A 21,389-nucleotide genomic window follows, 5' to 3' on the forward strand; every position below is an offset into this window, starting at 1 on the left:
TAACGTTGCTGAGGCAGAACAGCCCTTACTGCCAAAATAACAAACCACTGAAATCTTTGTAGAGGTTTGCCTCTGCCTTAAGTGTCACCACTTTTGGGAACAAAGTTCAGTCGAAATCCCAGCGCTAGGTCACCATGTCACAAACTTAGGGGGTTTGGGGTGCTCAGAGTTCTTGGTTCTCAAACTCTAAAGCCCTCAAGGCCCCCCCCCCATCCAGTAGTACTGCCACCACCCTGTATGTGCCAGTGCCTCAGTCCAGGGACACTGTGTTAACTCTAGGCTTAACTCTATCCCTTGCAGGCACTGAGCTCTTTCTTCAATTAAAGCTTCAGTCCTCAAGTTACTAGACCTCAATGAGCACTTGGTAGCTTGCTGAAAGGCTAGACAGGATTCTGACTGAACCTTTGTCCCCAACAGACAATGAAACAACTTGGTAAAAGAGATTTTAGTTTATTAAGTACATAAGGTTACATAAGGCAGCAAATGCTAGAGGCATAAACATCTAGGAAACATATCAGCAATAAAATAATAAAGCTAGCTGGCTATCTCTAGTAATACCTATCTCTTACCTGGGTCAGTTACTCTTGTAGATCACTTAGCTCCAGGCTACCTGTGAACAGTTCCTCTGTTCAAGAAGGACCAGACACACCCCTTAGGGCACTCATTAGTATACTTCTTCTGCTAATAGTACTGAGGTGACTTCATATTTATTTAGACTGTCCAATCAGAAACTTTTGAGGACAGAACTTTTGAGGAGTGGGTCTGGTTGCTAGCCCTCCTAGTTCTTACCCCTCCCAACTGGAGATCCATTCCGCTTGATCAGGCGCCCCTCAGTCTACTGAGGTGTTAAACATTCCAATGGGTTGTAATTCTTGTTGTCTGTCCTTTCTGGCCAGCAAAGGAGAGACAACAATCTTTTTGTTTGTTTACTCACATTCTTGCAGCTAGGAACTGCTAGCCACTTCTCCATTACTGACTTAGTTTGGTTCAGGCTTCACATGCTAAGCTAGGCCTAAACTGTACATATTCATGAGAAAGCCTTAGTCCTGTTCAGTCATTCAAAAGCTTTGAACATTTGACCTATCTGAGGAAGAAGCGGCACTGTGAGGCCCACTCTGTTGGCTTGGCTGAAACCGATGCCAGTTGGTTTCTGGCTCCTTCCCTCCAGAGCTTTCATTAGCAGCCCTTCTTACCTGGCTGCCTCTGAGAGAGAGGAAGGCAGCAAAGCTCACACCATCAACTGCCATTTGGCTGAGCAGACCTGATGAACCACTTGTGTCCTTACCTGCAGGCACTGTTTGCTTGTGTTTTATTCACTCTTTTTTCGCTGCCTCAAATTGCAGACACTTTTTGTCTTCAGGGTCAGGTCTACCTGTCTAGGGGACTCACCCCCACCCACAAGCACAGCAGCCATGCCCATGGCCTAGGTCCATCCTCCACCACCACCCCACCGTCAGCTGCAGCAGTGACCTGGTCTATCAGGCTTCCCAATGTAGAGCCCAGGTCTATCTGCCTGGTAGATCTGGCCTCCTGGTCAGTCTGACCAGGAAATTAACAGCTCCCCTCCTTTGGTGTCATCCCCCATTGTGACACTCAGTACAGTTCACACCCCCATAGTGATGCCAGTGGTCACCATACAGATGCTTGGGGATCCTTGGGTAGCCCCACCACTTCCTTCTCTCCATTGTGAGAATGATCCCTCTTTTCCTACCTCCTGCTTCCTGTTGAAGACCCCTCCTCTTATCCCATGATGGCCAAATTCACTCAGAAGCCTTTGGAGCCATAGTCCTGTTCAGTTGTTCAAAACCTATGAATGTTTGACCCATCTGAGGAAGAAGTGGCACTGTGAGGCCCACTCTATTAGCTTGGCTGAAACCCATGGCAGTTGGGCTCCTTCCCTCCAGAATTGTCTTCATTAGCAGCCCTTCTTAACTGGCTGCCTCTGAGAGAGAGGAAGGCAGCAAGGCTCACACCATCAACTGCCATTTGGCTCCCCCCCCCCCAGAACTCTCAGTGGACATTCCATCTGGGCATTAGAACAATTGAATCACAATATGTAAGAAAGGATACCTGAAGTTGCTTGCTTCCACATCTGTCCCCCACCATCTTTCCTTTTTGTCTTGTATATTCTGTTTTGTGTGTGTGTGTGTGTGTGTGTGTGAGAGAGAGAGAGAGAGAGAGAGAGAGAGAGAGAGAACAGAAGAACATATAGAACAGCCCCACTGGATCAGGCCATAGGCCCATCTAGTCCAGCTTCCTGTATCTCACAGCGGCCCACCAAATGCCCCAGGGAGCACACCAGATAAAGAGATATGTATATTTAGTGTATGGACTAAGCAAACATTTTTGTTTTCTTCTATTGTTAGCTTAGGGTGGGTCAGAAAACACAAATTATTAAAACATAAACACCTGTAATGAGCTTAGGAACCCCCAAGGAAATCTCCAGAAATTACAGTAAAAGGCTCTCTCTTGAGAGATATGCAAAGAAGGGAGATCATTGCACTGCTTACCTGACTACACGTTTTTTTTTGTCCTCTCTTTCTCAAGATATACTCTGGAAGTCATAAAGACTAGAAACTTGCTTCTATTTCACCCCCTACCCCTTTGGGAAGGGGCCCAAGAGAAACTTTGTAGCCCCTGATAAAATTCCTCTAGGAGTTTGACTATACCAGGACTATAACTGAGGTGGGCAAAGGGATTTAAACACACCAGTCTTCACACTCAGGTTGAATCATTGCCTCCGTTTTGGATTCCTAAATCCTGGAACTGTCTGAATGTAGGTGGTTCAAGCAACTGATATCTTACAGAGCCAAAATTCAAAAGAGGAACATTTACTATTGAGGGAAAAATAGTTCGGAACTGGGAGCCCTCCAGCAGCCTGGCTGACGCCAACTGACATCTGGCTCCTCCTTTTCTAGAGCTGTGTCTGTTTGACTGGGTGCAGCAATCAGTGATTTCCTTTTATTTAATTAAAAACCTAATCAACAAGTGTATAGCAGCAGGTCTTCTAAAAGAACGCTAGGGGGAGCTCAAGGTCTCTGTGCACCTGCACATTTCTGTGTGTGCATATACACATGCACAAAGGAGGATATTCTTCACTTCTTGCACAGGAATTCTTTCATGGCTGCAAACTTTAAATGCTGGCCAGGGAAATTAGGCCATTGTTCGCTTTCTCCTGTCTAAACAAGTCTACTTTGGCTGCTCAAACTGACTTGTTAGAATGTTCAGGATCAGGAACGTTTGATCCATTACATCACAGAAGCCCTGTCAATGGCTGTGGAGGGCACAGACAGCTTACAGGTGTGCACCTGTTTGGCTCCCTTTCATATGAAAATTAGATTCTTTTTTTAAATCCATGCTTGTCAGTTTCACTCAAACTAGCATGATAAATAAAGTGGGAGAAAATGGTGTGGTTTTTCGCCTTTTTTGGGGGGGGGGGTGGATTTGTGTGTTTTCCAAAGTCTGGAAGTGCAGAAAGCTGTGTTATTTTATTCAAGATTTATGTTATAATTATAAATTATAATTGCTTTAAGGATGTACTCAGTAGGTGATATAGGGGTTATAATGTCAGCAGGTGCAGCCAGTCATTACCCATGCACCTCCTCCATTAAGTAATAAATATAAGTGGGTTTTTTGGCAATTTTTTTTTTTTACAAAAACGAGAAGTGCAGAAAGCTGTGTTATGTGTTTTTACTTCAATATCACAGTTTTCTCTGATCTCTAATTATATCATAACCAACAAATAGCTAAGGGATTTGGAAATTTGTTTTAAGATGGTGGGAACTTGGGTGTCCCTTCCACATTTCTCAGACTAGCGTTAGTAGCTGCTTCCAGCTTCAACTTTGCGGCCAGGCCTCATGTCCTGCTGAAGACCTTTTCTGCTCCTGTTTAAGGGAGGCATCTGGCAATTGATCAGATGCACTGGAACTCCCCTCCACCCCCAGCAAAAAGGATTGACGTGAGGGATTTTCTTCAAGCACTGCTTGGCATCTGGTTTGGAATGTGAGCCAATGACTGCATTTTCCTTACACTTTCTCTTGTTGGGCAACAACTTTCTAGATTAGCTTTCACGGGTTCACACTTAGTACTTTCATATGCTGTTTCTCATAGGGTCTGGCCTTTTTCACATAATATAGCTCTAAAGTAATCTTTCCCCTGCAACATGCACATGCATCACACATTTTGGCATAAGGGGAATATTACCATGGTCCCTTTGGTGTTATTATGCTAAAAGGTTATCACATAAGATGCCCTTGTAACTAGAGGTCCATCTACACTGCATTATTTGATGTGGAATGAAGCAGAAAAACACTCCTTTGAGGTGGCTTTGAGTTTTTAGGCATGTTCGGCTTCCAGGTGTTCACAGAAACAGGGTCTCTTATGGGAGGTATTTATGAGCAATTTGACATGGCATCCCTGTGTTTCTCACTGCTTACTGGGCTTATTCTTGTTCTTCACACAGTAAAAAAGACAATATGATGGCATTTTATAAAATAATTTTATTCCCATGGTAATGGGGCTGGGTCACTGGAGCACTGAAGGATCAGTTGTATAATGATGAGGCAGAGACTTGGCAGATATTTTTTTTTCCTATTGTCAATAACCTTCTCTCTATCCCCACCCCAGTTAGACAACAAAACAACCCAAAAGTGGGAATTAATCTGAGAGGTGCAACTGTAAAGCAGGGGAAGGGAGGGGAGGGGTCATGCGTAATCTGAAATCTCAGTAGCAGATTCTTAAAAATGCCTCCTCCACCACCTTGCTTGCAGAATCACCTGCATAATCAGGGTTTGGTGTAACCAACCACTACAAGGAATCCAAGTTTAGCCAAGGAACAAAGCTAAGAATAAATAAAGCAAAATAACACATTCTTAAAGAATTGATAAACAACAAATGCACATTCCTCATGATTCATATGCCATTTGCAATCTTTGAGCCTGTTGGAAAATAACCCAATTCCCTAGAATTCTAAGTGAACAGAACTGCTGCAGTTTGGAAAAGATTTTTTTCCCTAAAGAGTACAGGAATTTGCAAATGTGCATTTTCGCTGAAGCTCCAAGTAACATTAGAGAGAGCCATGTGAAAGTCACTGCAGAAACACACATGAAGGCCTCACTAACAGTGATAATGAGTTCCATTATTGTCATGTTGCGAATTGCCCCCAAGGTGTGCCACGGGGGAAAATCTGAATTGATTTGGATCTAAGGAACCCTGGCTACTTCCAAAGTCAAGATAGCTGAAAAGATAGCCATCAAATAGGCAAGGAACTGCTGAGGTTGCCAAATCACTATATCAAAAACAAGTAACATTTTGAGCTGAGTCTGGGATACAAAGAATGTCCTTTACAGTGCTGTAGAGAGGCACAAGGCTCTAGAAATAAGAGACAGCCATTGGAAAAAAGAAGTGATCAAAGACACCTGGCAACCCTAAGAAAAGATCACCAAAAAAGGATTGCACAGCAGGACCCAACACATCTGACGATGCCTGTGGGAATTACTGGTGGTACTTGGGTGTCACAGAATCACAGAAGTTGAAAGAGACCAAAAAGATATCACCACCACCCTCCCACAAAAGAGAGGCTCCATCACACATTTGCCACCCCCAATCACCACAGATTTTGGCACCTTTAGGAGTTGGAAGCCACATTTCCAATTTCCATTTAGCAACAAGTTCTTGTACTTAGCCATTTTTAATTTCAACAGCTCATGTTACTCTGATGAACACTGTGGTTATATGCTGCAGCACCTGTCCCTCCACAAGCTGGACTATTGCAAATCCACTACAGGTGTGCAAGAACATTATTTTTCCTTTGTTATTTCATTCATTTTAGTTACTAAATAACTCATTTGTTTAGTTACTAAATACCTCATTGGTTTCATCATTCATCAACATCATATGCGTTTCATTTTTCATTTGTTTCACTTCACTGTTTTCTTTTTTACAGTATATGAATACGTTTCTTGCCAGTGCCTGCAGAGGTCATTTCAGCAGATACCTCCTAGTGGCTACCATTTCTTTTTACCCAGAATCCCTGCATGTGCATCGTTCTGGAGAAACAAAATCAAAGGTGACCACTGGGAGGCAGCCTCTGAATTGAGTTTGGCTGCTGCAGGCTTCAATGTATTCAAAAGATCACAAATACAAAAGCAAAAGTGATTCATTACTTGCTTGTTTCAGTTCACGAATGTTTTAGAATGAATGAAAAATAAACCAAATGGGCTCCAAAATGAATGCACATTCCAACATTCTACGGCTTTACCAGGGATTATACCCAAGGCTTGAGAGGCTGATCTAAGGCCATGTTTAACATTATTTTTTTCCTGACTGAATGAATCCATTTTTAGGGTTAATATCTCCTGAAGAATTTTACATTCAAGCTGAAAAGAGACGTGCTGCTTTAATGGAAGATGATGCATCAAACATGTGGGCTATAAACCACAAGGCAGCAAAATGCGCAAGGGATGGAGCAGTTGGTCTATGAGATTTGTGGGGTTAATTTGAGGAGTAACAAGAAAAGAAACATACACTAAACAGCTCTGGAGGAAGTGGAGTATGGTTACTAGGTCTAAATGTCTAAAAGAAGGCAGACTCAAGAGCTATGTGGTATCCAGAAATTAAGAGCATTGGTTACATTCTGCACAAGGGTGACTTCCTTTAATGAAGGCATAACCCTTAAAAAGGGACATGACCTAAGGACAGATTTTGACACAAGGGAGCCCAGAAGTTGGGGCTGGGCACAGTGGAACCTGTCAGGGCTACTGCTGAAATCTGTGGGGGAGAAAGTTTACAACTTTCCCCTGTGGTTTCAGGGTCACAAAAGGTGCTAAGCTGAAATTCATATACATCCCATGCAGATTCAGCTGGACCCTGTCCCAACAGCAGGCACCAGAAGAGTCAATGCTGGAAGATCACGGACTCCAGTTAACAGCTGTGTGGCACATCCAAACCCATCCCATTTCTCTTCAGTGGGAGCCATTGATCTGCTACTGGTTCACCAGCAAATGCACGCTAGTGGTTGCTACTTTGTTTACCTTGAAAGGCCATCTGATTGCTGGACAGAGAAATTCTGTCTCGAAGGCAATTCCCAGAAGAAAAGAGGCAACTGTGAGATAGACCAGCATTCAGACTCCCACTGTGAGAAATGGAAGCGCCTGCACCAAAAAGTAGCAGGAAGTCCATTTGGGAACAGTCTGGAAGGATTCATCTCTATGGTTCAAAATGGTGGGGGGTGCCTCCATCTGCCCAACATTCTGGGCCAAGCCATCACACATGCTGGAAAGGGGTTTTAAAGTCATTATTAAGGGCAGAATAGCAGCCGATTACAAACATGTTTGAGGGAGACACCCCAAAACCTTTCCCCATGCCTCAACATGGCACACACCATACCGGCATGCAATTTGTAGATCCCACCGCCCCCACACGGCAGCTGAAATACATCCAGAAGGGCTGTAAGCTGAGGCACTGGAGGATGGGCAGGGCTAGAAGGTTTAAGGTGGTTGGGGCTGGATTTCTTTTGTAGGCACTGGAGAGGATCTTGCAATGATCCTGTGACAACAGAGAACTGGGAGTTCACTTTTGCTGCTGGCTTCCCCCTTCCCCCCCCCCTTGGTGGTTGGACTAGTTGAGCACCATGGGACAGCCAAAGAAAGAGAACTATGGTGGTTGATTTTGTAAAGGGGAGGGTGGGATAAGACTGGTCCATTTGGCAACTGTTTGGCATTGGTTGGGGTCAGGTAAGAGCAATCTAACAAGGGACAGTGTATGGTCAACTGTTCACCCTGGCTGCTGACAGATAGTTTGGGGTGACCCTAGGCACCAATGGAGACTGGCTCTCTCCCTCTCCAAGGTTGGGAAGGGGACCCCGAGTAAGAAGAGAAGTTTAAGGTAGATGTGATTGATTCTATTCATGACCTTGTGGGAAATGCCCAGGCAGTGCTGGCTGGCAGGATAAGGATGGTCAGAGAGGCTGTTGGCACAAATGGCAAGGAGAAGAGGGGTGGAGGGTATCCCCAAACAAGAATGACGAGGAAGGGAATTCACTCACAGACCCTGGCCAGTGATGGTGTAGTTTTTGGGATGAAAAACGCTACACCCACCAACAACCTTCTGGTGGGGTGAAGGCCAATCCTCTTGCAGATGGCATCTCTCACCAGGGGCCACCCAACTAGAGACAGCCTCTACCCCCAAAGGGTCTGAATAGGAAGAGGCCTCTCCCCCCAGTGGGTCAATTCCTGCTCTGCAGGGCCTTAACGGATATAGGCATCACGCCCCCAGTCCTCCATGTCATTATGGTTACGGCCCAGGGCTTCCTCCTCATTCTGGCAGTAGCGCTCACGCCCCTTGCCACGCCCATGCAGAGGCCGGTTGTGGTTTTGTCGGTCAGGCTCCTCAGCGTCCCAGGAGCCCTGGCGCTGGTGATGGTGGTGGCCAAGGCCATGGGGGCCACGGGGCTCTGGTTCCTCATAGGGGTCGATCTCAATGTCCATGCAGGAATCCCCCGGCTCAGTGTAGGCAGAATCGCGGCTGCCCTGTGTCTCCGAATCAAAGGTGTCCTGACGGGAAAGGCCTCGGGCAGCAAGGTGTGAGGGAGGCTGCATGGGCCGGATTTGACCACGCCCAGCTGGCTGTCCTGCATAGTCATGCAGGCTGGCGTGCTCGGTGTCATGAGGCTCCTCCCCGTGCACTAAGTAGGGTCCCTGATTGAAAGATGCATTCATCGCACACCATGCACAAGAGAAGGAAACAAAAACAAAGCAAGGTTAGCGTGGGCCGTGGCTTGGCAACAGCTGAAAACAGGTTAGAATGAGGGGTTCTCACACTCTGGCCTGGAGAACCTCTTTAGGCTAAAGAAAATAATTGTCCACATTTCCCCCTGAAAAAAGGCAATTATCCTGGACAGTGTTCCCTCTTCCTTGGGAGTTCAACAGATCAAAAAGTGTGGACTTGGGTCCTGAGGAAAAAGCTTAAAAACCAATTAAAAATAGGCCTTTTTCCAATTGAAGAAGGGCAGTTTTGTCCATTGCTCCTCTGTGTGGTCCTCTCACTGGCTGCCAGAAATTGCTTTTGGGGTCATGTTTTTGTATGTGCGCTACACCTCTGTATATAAAGAACACAACTTCAGAGGTGGGAGCTGAACCATTAGCAGCGCCCCCTCTTTGCAGTTGATTCCATGTTGTGCCATGGGTGCCATGTTGATTCTGGCATACTCGGGACACACATGGAGAAGGAGTTCAAGGAGAAGCATGTGCTTCCCATGGCCACTGCTTTAACTCTGCCCTATGTGAGAACCCATTAGATGGGCAGTACAGCACTGAGGCTAAGAGACTGAGCTATGGAACAGGACTTGCCTGCACCAAATCTCACCTCTGCCATGAGCTCCCTAGGTGGCCTCAGGCAAACCACTCCCTCTCAGTCTCAGCTGCAACATGGAGACGATCATACTTACCAGACAGGGTTGTTGTAAGTTTAGCATCAAAAGAATAAATGCAAGCTCCTTACACACTCAGAAAGGCTATACAAATGCTAAGTAAGTATTATTAGTCAGACACTGGAACACACAGCGAGCATCAAACAGAACACCCACCACTCACCTTCGTGGACCACCTGCACTTTGGGCATGTTCCCAAACATTATGCTATTTGAATGTGAAACTGTTCTCATCAGACTTCCCCGGGCACTGTCTCTCCTCCCATCAGCCAATAAAACAGCATTCAGAGCCAGGCATGAAGGTGACAAGCTTACTCTTATCTAACTGCAGAGGGGTGGCTTTGGATGTGTACTTAGCACTTTAGACTTGGCACTTAAACAAACAAACAAAAAGCATGGTGCTCTCTGTCACACATACAAGTATGCAATGGGAACCTGTCCACATCTGAATAAGTGGCAGGGAGGACCAGACGTACCAAAACAAAAAAGAAAGTGGATGTGGACACTTGTGCTTGCCTTGTGCAAACTCACCTCTTTATTTCACAAGTGAACTAACTGTGATAGATCTTAGTCTGGGTTGGTATGCCTGGCAATCAATCACTACATTAACCTAGGCTGAAAAGTTGCATCAGCAAAGATGAGTGTTGCAATTAAAGTAAAAAGGAACAGAACACTGCTTTAGTGGATTCAGGCAATCACAATTATTTTTCCAATAAGTGATGAGAATTCAGTGGGTGAGGTTGTCTTGATGAGGCCCAACAAGCAAATGGGCTGTACTGTTAATTAGAGTCATAGGTGATGGCAGGTTGTCTAGAGTGGGGGCTACAGAGACCATTACTGTCTGGGTAACGGGCCCACTGGATTCCTGCACTTACTGCTCACTTGGGAGCAGGGTGAGCAACAGTTGTCTAAATCCAGCTTGCATGTGAACAGAATGGAGAAGACTAGTCTGGCACATGGGAAGGACACTATGCCCATAGCAAGATCTTTGAACACAATGGGTCCACCACTGCCAAAAACTAGGCCTGAATTCACATACACATATAGGTTGGCAAGTTGGCTAATTTTTGAATGTCTTCACTGGCAGGTGGAGGAAAAGTGTTGCTCCACGTGGCACCCTGGATAGTCAGTTATGTCTGCCCTTAGCTGTGAACCCATCACACATCACTCAGAGGCTTCTGTAATGTCCCAGAATGCATTGCTCAAAACACAGCAGCAGGAAGAATGGTATATTGGTGACATGGTGGTGAGAAGTCATTCATCAAAATCAGGAGAAAGGACAGGGGACTTTAACAGGGGAGCTCCCTTGGAGAAGTGCAAGAGCAGGAGAGAGATCACCTTTACTGAACAGCAGCACTGGCAAGTCTTTTGAGGGAGAGGGACAGCCTCATCAACTGGGCTTCCCTATGCTCATTTCTTCTTTCCAAAGTCGTATCTCAGGTTTTCTGAGAGCTACAACTTGTGCTCCTCCGTCTGGGTGGCTCCACTCATCCCCAGGTCCAGGCTGCCCCTCCCGCCCCAGAACCCCAGGTTGCGCTTGAGGGAGGTCAGCACTTGTACCTGGAGGTTGGAGACTGGGGCAGGGCTGGCAGCCAGGGCAGCGGTCGCCATGGTGCGGGTCAGTAGTGGATTGGGTGGGTTGCTGCTAGGAGGATGTGTAGCCTTCCAGTAGGCTTCCAGGTACTCAGCCAAGTGCTCGCAGGCATCTTCCAACTGGTTTTCATCCAGGATGATGTCAAACATCTCCTGCAGGAACACAGATGGGAGAAGAGGAAGAGCTTCACACCATGCAGAAGAGGAAGGGCAGAATGATGCGGGTAGGTTGTCAGGAACATGGGTAAGGAAAAGATGAGGTTGGGCAGCTCTGAGGGTGGATGCCAATGGTTGGTACAATAGCTGCTGAGCTCCCTTTGTAGTACTAACAGTGCACTAGATGCTGCACCAAACAGAAGCAATGACAGTTCCAGTCAGATTCCTTTGCCTGGCGCCCTTCAACCTCCAGCTTTCAGGCCTGCCCTTCTGCCATCCATCTTTGGCTATGCAGGATGACTCTGCCAAAATGAAACATAGGCTGTTTTGGAATCTGGGCAGGGGAAAGGCCAGGCAAAGAAATCTGGACAGAGTAGTGAGAAGTGATCAGGACAGAGGCAAGAGGAGTTGGTAGTCAGGCAGAATGTGGGTGTGTGTTCGCGCATGCATATGTGTGTGTACACAATACCACAAAAGGGCAGGAACGTGGGTCCCAGTGCGGGAGGGCAGGGAGCAAATGTCAGGACAGGAGAGAGAGAGCAAGGCAAAGTTCCAGAAGACTGCATCAAATGTAGTACTCACTGGGGGGCACTGTGCCAGTTTGTCTGATGCCACCATCTGCACATTCAAGTGCTTGGCTTGGGATTTGCCTCTGGATTTCACCAATCTCTGCAGCACCTGCAGTGGGGGAAACGACATTAGGACCCCTATGGAGGGCAGAAACAGGAATAGTATAGACCAGGAGGGAAGACATACTTCTCTTCCCAGTTTGGTGCCCCTCTGGAGCTACCAACATGGAAAAAGGTTCAGAAGAAGTCTAAGGCTATGATCCTTATGTACACTTTTCTGGGACTAAATTCTTTTGAACACAGGGGAATTTACATCTTAGTAAATGTACATAGGATCGGGCTGCACTTCACACAGTGGAGATGGGGGCAGGGGTTCTGCAGGGACACTAGTGCCATGGCAAAGCACATGTTTTCCTTACATAACGTCATATAGTCAACTCTTCATTTAAAAGGATCTTGAGTGACAGGGTCAAGAAAGACCCCTGTCTGTCTGAGTCCTTGAAGAGCTGCTGCTGTTTAGATAGCCTGGTCTGTTCTTATTTGCATTTTAATTTTAGTTTATTTTGTAATTGGCTTTTTAAATAGTGATTTATGTTTTCTGTATTTTTTGCATCTGTTTTTTGTAAGCTGCTTTGGGTCCCTTTGGGGAGAAAGGTGGGACAAAACATTGTAAGTAAGTATGCGGCAGCCCAATGCTAACCTGTGCTGGAACGGGGAGGCCAGCTGGCCTGCCCCTTATCCAATGCAGGGCAGTGGCGTAGCTAAGAAGGTGCAAGGGGTAGCAGTTGCACCGGGCATCAAGGTTTAGGGGGGGGGCAACAAGCTGAGCTTGACACTAGTGACCAAAATTGTGAAAATCTTGGTATGAATGAATAATACCATCATGTCATATATCATTGGAAAAGTAATTTAATGCAGAATGCAATGAAACAAACGGTACTGGAATATCAGTTTTCTATCAAAAGTTATGGCCAATTGACCAGAAAATGAAAACACAACTGCCTTGTGGAACAAAACGTGGATTTGCTTAACTCCAAACTGACCTATGAGACTGTTTGTTCTGAGTGCCAATGAGATGTTATTATGATACAACATGGAACCAATAACTTTTTATTTATTTACTTAATTAATTTTGATTTTGTCATGCAGGGGACTACAAAATGTTCTGTGACCCTAGGTTGTAGATAGATGCCTCAGCTATGCCACTGACTGGGGAGGACAGCAGAGCAGGTGGGTGGTGAGCTGCTGGGGGGAGGACATGGGTTCCTCCCAATTTTCACTTTTAAAAAAGCCTGGGTGTGACATCACTTCCGGTTGTGACATCACTTCCGGGGCAACATTTTGAGCTTGGCACCGGGCTACACGGTCATTAGCTACACCACTGATGCAGAGTTGGGGCTGGCTGGGGCTCAGCCCGGGGCAAGGGTTATGTATTGCCCTTACCATGGGTAAAGCCACAGCAGCCCCAATGGGGCTACTCGGATCTGCGCCACCTTAGGTGGTGGCACAGATCTGAGCAGCCTGGAGCTGCTCTGGGTCGCCTGGAACTGGGGCAACTGGGGTCGCTGGGACCCTGGCCCCACCCCAATAGGCTGTGGCCCACCCAGGGACCCACCCTCCCCAGAACACCTCCTTCTCGCCCTCCAGACCCCTGTGCTGGCCCTTCCCATTGGTGCGGAGGCCAGACTGGGTCTCTGTGGGCTGGCAATTGTCCATGTGTCTGCCCGGCTGACTCAGGAAGAGGCACAAATGTGCCTTATGGCACATTTACGACACTCCTAGGCTGGTGTAAGGGGCTTATGCTGGTCCAGTGCAATCTCAGGATTGTGCTCTAAGTAAGTAAGTAAATAAATCTAATAATGGTAACTTTCAATTTAAAAGAGCAAGTCATAAGGAAAAATAAGAATAGCATCTTCTGAAAACTGTAAAACCAGGTCTGTCTTGGTATGGCATTTCTGGAGGTCAGGACCTCTGCTCTTTGCATACCATTCCATATTCATTTCTTTCACATGACCAATCTCTGCCCCATGCCTCACTTGTTTCCTTGTCGCACTAAATTACAGCAAAAAAAAAGTTAATAAAGTAAATTGGTAACAAATACTATGACCCCTGTATCATGTTACCATCCTTCTGTCCCAAGAACAAGCAACCACATGGGTCACACAGGTCACACATGGGGCTGGTCTCAACTCCTCCCATTTGGCAACAATTTCAGAATATAATTTTTGAAGCGTGCCCAACTGTAGATTAGCACCTGCCAAGTTTTCCAAAAGGTTATTTGCAAATTAGATCAATGCAATTATAGAACAACAGAGGCAAACTAAGCATATCCTTCTGATGTGATGTATTGCCAGTGGGCGACCCTCTAAACTACACCAACTGAATTCTGTAGCACCTGAACTTTTAAGATCAAATGCCTGCATTTTCCCAAACCCAAGTGACAAGCAGTGCTATTAATGTGATCAGAAGGAGGAAAAATAAGAGTCTGTTCACCTTGGGGGAAGATATCTTGATATAGACAATGATTGGCGCCAATGAGGTCTTGGATAGTTGAGCTGGGTGGTTGATAGTGTCTGCATCCAGGGCTACCAGCTGCAGTGTCCGGGCCAGCTCAAAGATGCGCTCAATCTCACTCTGCACTTCAGCTGCCAAGGCAGAAGGCAGGTAGTGGGAAAGAGGGAGACATGGTCAGCACTGCTATCGAAAGAAGCTGCCTTCATACACGCACACACACACACACACACACACTCACACACACAGAGTACTATTGTTTTTCTAGATCCTGCTCCGAATCAGTGACTTCACCTCTATTTACTTATTTTTCATATTTTTATACCATCCTTGCTCCAAGGAGCTCAGGGTGGTATACATAATTCCTTCCCTCCTTGTGTCCTCACAACAACCCTGTAAGGTAGGTTAGGCTGAGGGTTAGCAACTGGCCCAAGATCACCCAGGAAGCTTCGCGGTTGAGCGGGGATTTGAACCAGAATCTTCCAGGTCTAAGTCACCAGAACCATGACAAGAACCTGGCTCTTGATAGCACAATGTCAGTAATTGCCCTGTGACTCCATATTTTACCTAGACGCTGAAAAAGATGCTATAGTTTTGTGTGCAGACAACTATGAAAGATGTGGTATCTGAAAGGATATGCTATCCAACTCTTTCTGTTCCAGAGGACAGAAGCCATTCTTCTGGAGCCTGAATGGTCCAGTCGTGCTTGCTTAGAAGGTTGCAAGGTGAGAGGCCTGCCACATGGCTAATTTGAGAAACTATCAAGGGAAGCAAAGTTGGAGAGAGAGCTCTGACTTTCTGGTCATGATCCATGTTCCCCCACACAGGCCTGACTGAGCTGCACAGCTCTTGTTGAAATGAATGGGGCTTGAGTGGGAGAACGTCCTTGTAGACTGTGCCCCATCTTCATTAGTGTGTCATTGGGATGTTATGCCTCAGGCACCAAGATGACTTGGGTTGGCACTGGAATACAGAGATCCCCCTGTCTTTTCCCCCACAAAACATATGATCAAGGGATGGAGAGGAGGAGGAGGAGGTGGCAAGATGACAGGGAATGTCTGCATTTTTTTGCCATCCTTAACTGGAAGAAAGGTGTTGTGGGTTGTCCATGAGTTGCTTGCTATGTCTGTGGAGAACGGGGCAAGAAGAAAGCCGCATATGGGGGGTCTTCCTTATGCTCTGCAGTCCCTTGTGCTCCTTACAAGGGAGTGGTTGTACTGCACACCCCTCAGTAGACTGGGTGCAGTGCCCCTAATTTTTATCTACTAAGAAATTATGCAAGACACTGTATGGTTTAGGACCAAATCCTTACCAACTTTCCAGCTCTGACATAGCTCTGCCTATGGGGCATATGCTGCATCCCGCAGTTGGGGGACAGTCATGGAAGCCTCCTCATAGGGGACAGTTTGTTCTCTTGCCTTGGGGCTCCTTTGCCCTTATGTTGCTGGAAAGTGGGTTAGGGTTGCACCCTTAGTTACATTCATACCTGCCAAACCAGAATTAGGGCATGATCCTGCCAAAGGATTAAAACCAGACACAATGTTAAGCATGTGCTGTCTAGTCTGGGGTGTTTCTCTCCCCTTTAAAACAGCAGCAGAGGGAAACAGATCCTGGCTGAGATTGCAGGGAAGAAGTAGAGGGTGTTTAATCCTTCATTTCTGTGCCATTTCCTCACTAAAAATTCACCTCCCTCAATTGCCATATAGCAAATGGCACCTTTGGGGCAAGTAGCACTTGGGGATGGGTTGGTGCAATTATGGCAAGGCAATCCAAATGTGCCCTTCGGCCTGCGCAAGTTCCTTGCACTGGCCTGGGACAGGTATGCTTGCGCCAACTTGGGAGGTCGGTGCAAAGACACGTGGGCCTCCCCGATTCATAAGTTGGCACAGGCCCCAGGACTGGTAAGTTTGCGCCGGCCTTTCCAGGTTGGTGCAGGGGTCTGGGGGGGGCATGGGGAGAGTGAGAGGGAGGTGTTTTGGAGTGGGGGGAGGGCAGGCAGTTCCATGGAGAAGTGGGGGGCAAGGCCAGTATCTGGCACTTATGCCAGATCCTAGCCCTGTTCCTGGGCAGCCCAGGGCAGCTCTAGACTGATTGCATTTGTGCCACCTCTGGAGCAGAAGATGGAGAGAAGATGGAGCAGATCTGAGTACATTCAGTGGGGGTATCCACATATGCATGGAAGTACAGGGTGGTGTAGAACATATCCCAATATCTACCCAGGGTGAGGGGAATTATTTCCCCTTGTCTCAGGTCGAGCCAGAGCCAGCCCCAAACTTGTGCTGGATACAGCGCAGGCCAGCTGGCCTGCCTTGTCCAGCACAAGTTAGGATTGTGCTGTTAAAGGCTTAAAACCCTCTGTTTCTGCTGCCTAGTCCAATTATCAGCATCTTGAAAAGCTTTGGAATCCTGGTTCAACCAACCGTTTTACAACCAAGCAGCTTCTTGAAAATGTTGAAAAGAATTGCCATTCTTGGCGTGACAATTTTTTGACATTTTTAAGATAGCTTTCTTTTTTCCTGGATTGTCTTGGCCTTACTATTTTCTGGCCACCAAAAGGGAGTGAAAAATGAAAATCTTTTTTGTGACTCACCATTTTTTCATTTTTCAAATGCAAGGGAAGAATTTCAAAATGAACAAAAAAGTCTGCCACATTTTGGTAAGACCAAAGTGTGCATTATTTGTTCAGGTTTTGAATTTTTCTTCTCCAGAAGGAAGCACTCTTGGGATATGACCCACTTGTATTAAACTTCTTTTCCATCCTGGGGTAGAGTTAAAATTTGTGTTGGGAGCATTTGAGAGCTTATGAGGCTAAAAGGGTACATACCCAAGACATCTGTATCAGGAGCAGAGAAAGGAAGAAGCGCAGGCAGAAGGGAAAGAAAAGGATGGGAAGGGGGGAAAAAAGAGAACAGTGAGTCTGAGTTACTGGAAGCAGTAAAAGATGCCTGTGAAACTGGATACCACCACAGGGGGAGGGCTTGAAAACAGAGGAAAGAGCTGTCAAATCCAACTGCCTCCTCCCTTTTCAACTCTTTGACATGAGACATTAGGGAACATCCTATCCTCATATGCATGGAAGTACAAGGTGGTCTAAAACATATCCCAGCATGAACTGGAATATGGTTACACTTCTGACACCAAAAGGTTTTTTGGGTGTCCCCAAATTATTATCTATGTTATGAGATATAATGTGGAATCTCATAAGCACACCCACATGTACCCACCTCCCTTTTAGGATATGGATAAGTATGATGGAAAATAACCCTCATGGTCAATAGCTCTGGTCAAAGTTGGGAACTTGTAAGAAGAGTTCTGCCAAAGACAGGGAAAGAAGAGGCAATGCTGCGGAGCATTATGGGAAATCCAAAGGCATTCTGGTAAAGCTGCTCTTGGCTGATACAGATCAGAAACAGGCCAGGAAGGCTTAAATGCCCATCATGCAACCAATTAGTACCATGCAATCATGAAGACAACACCATGACTTTCCTTCCCAATGTTCCCCAGAAAGGACTTTGAGAGAAAATTTTAAAAGATAGCAAGGGGTTGAGCACTACTTTCAAGGGTTCAAGCACAGCCTTACCCAGGCTCGATCTGGTGCTGGAACGCTCAATGATGGTGTGTTTGCTAGGGTTGTTGAGGACTGAGCGCTTGGCCAGGGAGATATCAGCTGTCACACGTGTGATGGATATTCTGTGGAAGACAGGAAAGAGTGTCTATCCAAAAGGGCAATGATATTTTCCCAGGTTTCCACCCTATAATGTCCATTTTAAGTTATTAAAAAAAAAAAAAAACCACTGGGAAAATTGTGCCCCCCACTCCTCTCATGGCTCTTTGCTGCAAGTTGCCTTTTCAAAAGCAAATAACTGTCATGGAGGAGAGGAAATGTCAAGCAGGGAAGCAATGCATGCGGACAAATATTAACACCCTCTTGGGTACTGTGGTGTTAAGCCAGACTGGCCTCCCAAAGACGTTTTTCTGAAGGGACATTTCTAGCCTATGTCCTTTGTTAAAAGTCAGTTAACAACAGGCTTAATATGTGGTTTGGCCCTGAGATACCCAGAAATCTTTGTGATTGTGTCACAGTGCAGGACATCTAACTGTCCGTTAACATAAGCTTGATCACATCACAGCACAATCCAATTGTTGCACTGTGCCATTGTAGCAGACAGTTGCTGTGCTGGCATGAGCCATTGTAAACGCACCATAAAGTGCTTTTATGCTGACTCATGAGCAAGCAGTGCCTGCAGGAAGGACTCTGCTAGCCTGCTGGTGTCGCATCCAGAGCCCAGGTAAGGCACCTAGCAGCACAGAGGTGTGGGAGGGTAGTAGGGAGGTGGGGAGGGGGCATTTCTGGGTGGGGGAAAGCAGAACAGGGGGCGGATCAGGCCTAGGAGGGAGACGGGATTGGTGGAAATTTCCTCCATCATATCCTAACCCTCCGCCCAGGCCTCCTGGCAAAACACCAGGCTTCCTGGATTTGTGCCAGTTAATTAACTTGCACAGATCCAAGAATTCACTGTGTAAGAGTGATAACTTACAGTGTGTAAGAGGATAAACATCCCCTTACCCCGAGTAGACCCTATACCTCCTTTTAACTTGTGCTAGATACAGTGCAGGCCAAGTGACCTGGCTGTGCCAACACACATTAGGATTGAGCTGCCTGTGTTTAATTAAAAGCAAAAGGGTTTCAAGATCTCAAGATGCAAGAAAAGAGTCTTAAAAGTTAGTGAATCTAGTTCAGCTTCAAACTAAAGGTTCCAGTCACCATGGCTTAGAAAATTATGAGAAAGGGGAAAGAAACAGTTGGAAAAAGGGGGGTGGAATCTACTAAAAGGGACTACAGGAAGAATGTCTACCCCACTTCTTGCATTTCCTGTGTCTTTGAATCAAGTTCCCCCTGCAACATGTCCAGTTGCAGAAAATAGACACAAGGGTCACAGGACAAATGTGACTTGTCAAGGTTTTCCACCAGCCCCTGCTTCCCAACGCTTCTGCTCACACCTGCCATCAAATCGGCGTTTCAGGAAATCAAACAAAGCTTTCTGCATCATGTCCGTGACCTGGGAAGGTAAAAGAGAGTGAGGGAAAGGAAAAGGCAGACAGACAGAGAAATAAGTCAGAATTCAGAAGCTGGAATTCACATGGGCAGAAAGAGAGGAGAAGAGAGATGGAGATGGTCATGTTTGCAAACTGGGGTGATAAGTGATCACGGTGCAGCTGTTCAGGTAAGATCTTGGTAACGGTGAGTGTAGGGATGGCCTGAAACCTCCATGTGCCTGAGACTGTGGGTCAAATGTTGCCCTCCCTTACTTTGTGATGTGCCAGGGCTGCTCCTCCCACTCCCTGGGTTAGAAAAAGAAGATGGGGACAGAGTGCAAGCGCTCAGGTGCACCTCTCCTCTTTCCTCCAAACTTCCTCTTCCATTCTGTCTCCTTGCTTTTCTAGTTGAGGGACCAGATGGAGAAGTAGTAGTGAAGGCGACTTGGCAGGTGGAGGTCTGTCCCCCTACCAGTCTGGTACCTGAGACAATCGCCTTGGTCAGCTTTATGGATGGGCCAGCTGTGGGCGAGTACAGACAGCTCCAATTTCAATATTCAGGGGTACTTTCTTAGCACTCCCAATCCATTTAGTACAAATATAAGAACATAAATAAAAGCTGTGCTGAATCAGGCCAAGGCCCACCTTGTCCAATTCTGAACATACTGAAGCCAGGAATGGTGGATGTGTGGGGCACTGAGGGACAGATATATAACTAGTAATGACTTTTGAATTTGTACTGACTTCAGTTTTTTTGTGAAAGAAAAAAAAGAGATCCATCTTCCTTTAGTGACGACAAGACAGGGCCAACCAAATATCTACTGATTCAGGAATGAGAGGCATAGCCTCTCAGGAATGCGAAATGCTGGCTCCATTACCTGGTGATGTGCCAACCTCTGCTCCTCCCACTGCTTGGATTGGAAAAATAAGGGGGGGGGGTGAAGTAGAAGTGATGGGCTAGTCACATGTGTCATGTTCTAGTCCACCCTTCTCAAACTTTTCACACTTTCTTCCACTCTACACCCCCTTCCTTTTCCAATCCAAGCAGTGGGAGGAGGAACGTGGAAACTGAGTGGGTGAATGAAAGTAGACATCCCCGCCCAATCGGCTGCCTGAGGCAACTGCCTCAGTCAGTCCCATGGATGACTGGCCTTGGAAGGAGAGAAAATTAAACATATACTGGCGAGCTAAAAATGATAGATTTGCAACCAGAGATGTAAATGTGAGATATGGATGGAGGATGAGTGTGCCTGAGCAACTCATGCAAAGACACTTTCAGGTATCTGAGTAGCCCCAATAAACTATATTTTGCCTACATTTAATAATAAAGTGGAAACCACATAACCGCAGATATGCTCCAATGTTTCCTATCCATTTTGACCATTTCCCTCTCAAGCATGCTGAATCCACAGCTGGATGCCCAGAAGGATATCAGTGTATTACAAGGTGTGGGGCTGAAAAACAGCTCAAAGAGCCCCTCAAAGAGATTGCTCTGGGAATGAGATGGGAGAGATGGCATGAAGGTGGGAACAAGGACCAAGACTTGGGAAGAGTCACAGCAAGTGGGCGCATCTTAGTCCAATTACCAACAAATATGCTGGAGAAGGTTTGAATTTGCGGAAATTGGGGGATTGGGAGGTGGACACACCCAGTAGTCATGGCCCTCTAAAGTACAGTGGGGCCTCCTTATCCGTGGGGGTTTGATTCTGGAACCCAGCATGGATAAGAAATTCCACTGATGGTCAAGTCTTGATAAAAAAATGAATATGCAGAAATTTGTGCAAGTAGCATATATTGCCTAATATTGTATGCACTGACATACAGAAATCGCTTAAGACATATGGAAATCACCTAAGACTTATGGAAATTGCTTAAACTTGTGTTAATGGCAGGCATAAGGTGAACAAGGTGACTGCGCATGTGCAATGGCTGAGTACGTGAATGTTTTAAAAACAATTTTTCAATCCATGGTTGATCAACCTGCGGGAGCCGAGCCCGTGGATAAGGAGGGCCCACTGTATTTCCAATTACCTTCAGAAGCCACACCCACTCCAATTTCCACCCGCTTCAGTATCAGTCCCCTCTCCGCTCCATGTA

At 46.3% G+C, this 21,389-nt stretch overlaps 1 protein-coding gene across 3 annotated transcripts in view; it reads right to left on the reverse strand.

The window, feature by feature from the left end:
* Nucleotides 1-4,523: 4,523 nt before the first annotated feature.
* Nucleotides 4,524-21,389, reverse strand: part of CACNB1 (calcium voltage-gated channel auxiliary subunit beta 1) — a 55,994-nt gene continuing 39,128 nt past the window's right edge. For 2 of the 3 annotated variants that reach the window (XM_066626897.1, XM_066626898.1), the window contains 5 exons: nt 19,257-19,315; nt 17,836-17,945; nt 14,238-14,389; nt 11,758-11,853; nt 10,722-11,172 (listed from right to left, as the gene is read on the reverse strand). In XM_066626897.1, coding sequence (XP_066482994.1) covers nt 10,879-11,172; nt 11,758-11,853; nt 14,238-14,389; nt 17,836-17,945; nt 19,257-19,315 — 711 coding nt within the window. In that variant the 3' untranslated portion in view covers nt 10,722-10,878. Of the gene's footprint in view, nt 8,697-10,721; nt 11,173-11,757; nt 11,854-14,237; nt 14,390-17,835; nt 17,946-19,256; nt 19,316-21,389 lie in introns of those variants that run through there. The other variant, XM_066626896.1, reaches the window with a different exon arrangement.

Source organism: Tiliqua scincoides, chromosome 5 (assembly GCF_035046505.1).
Source record: "Tiliqua scincoides isolate rTilSci1 chromosome 5, rTilSci1.hap2, whole genome shotgun sequence".
In the NCBI taxonomy this organism is placed as follows: Eukaryota; Metazoa; Chordata; class Lepidosauria; order Squamata; family Scincidae; genus Tiliqua; species Tiliqua scincoides.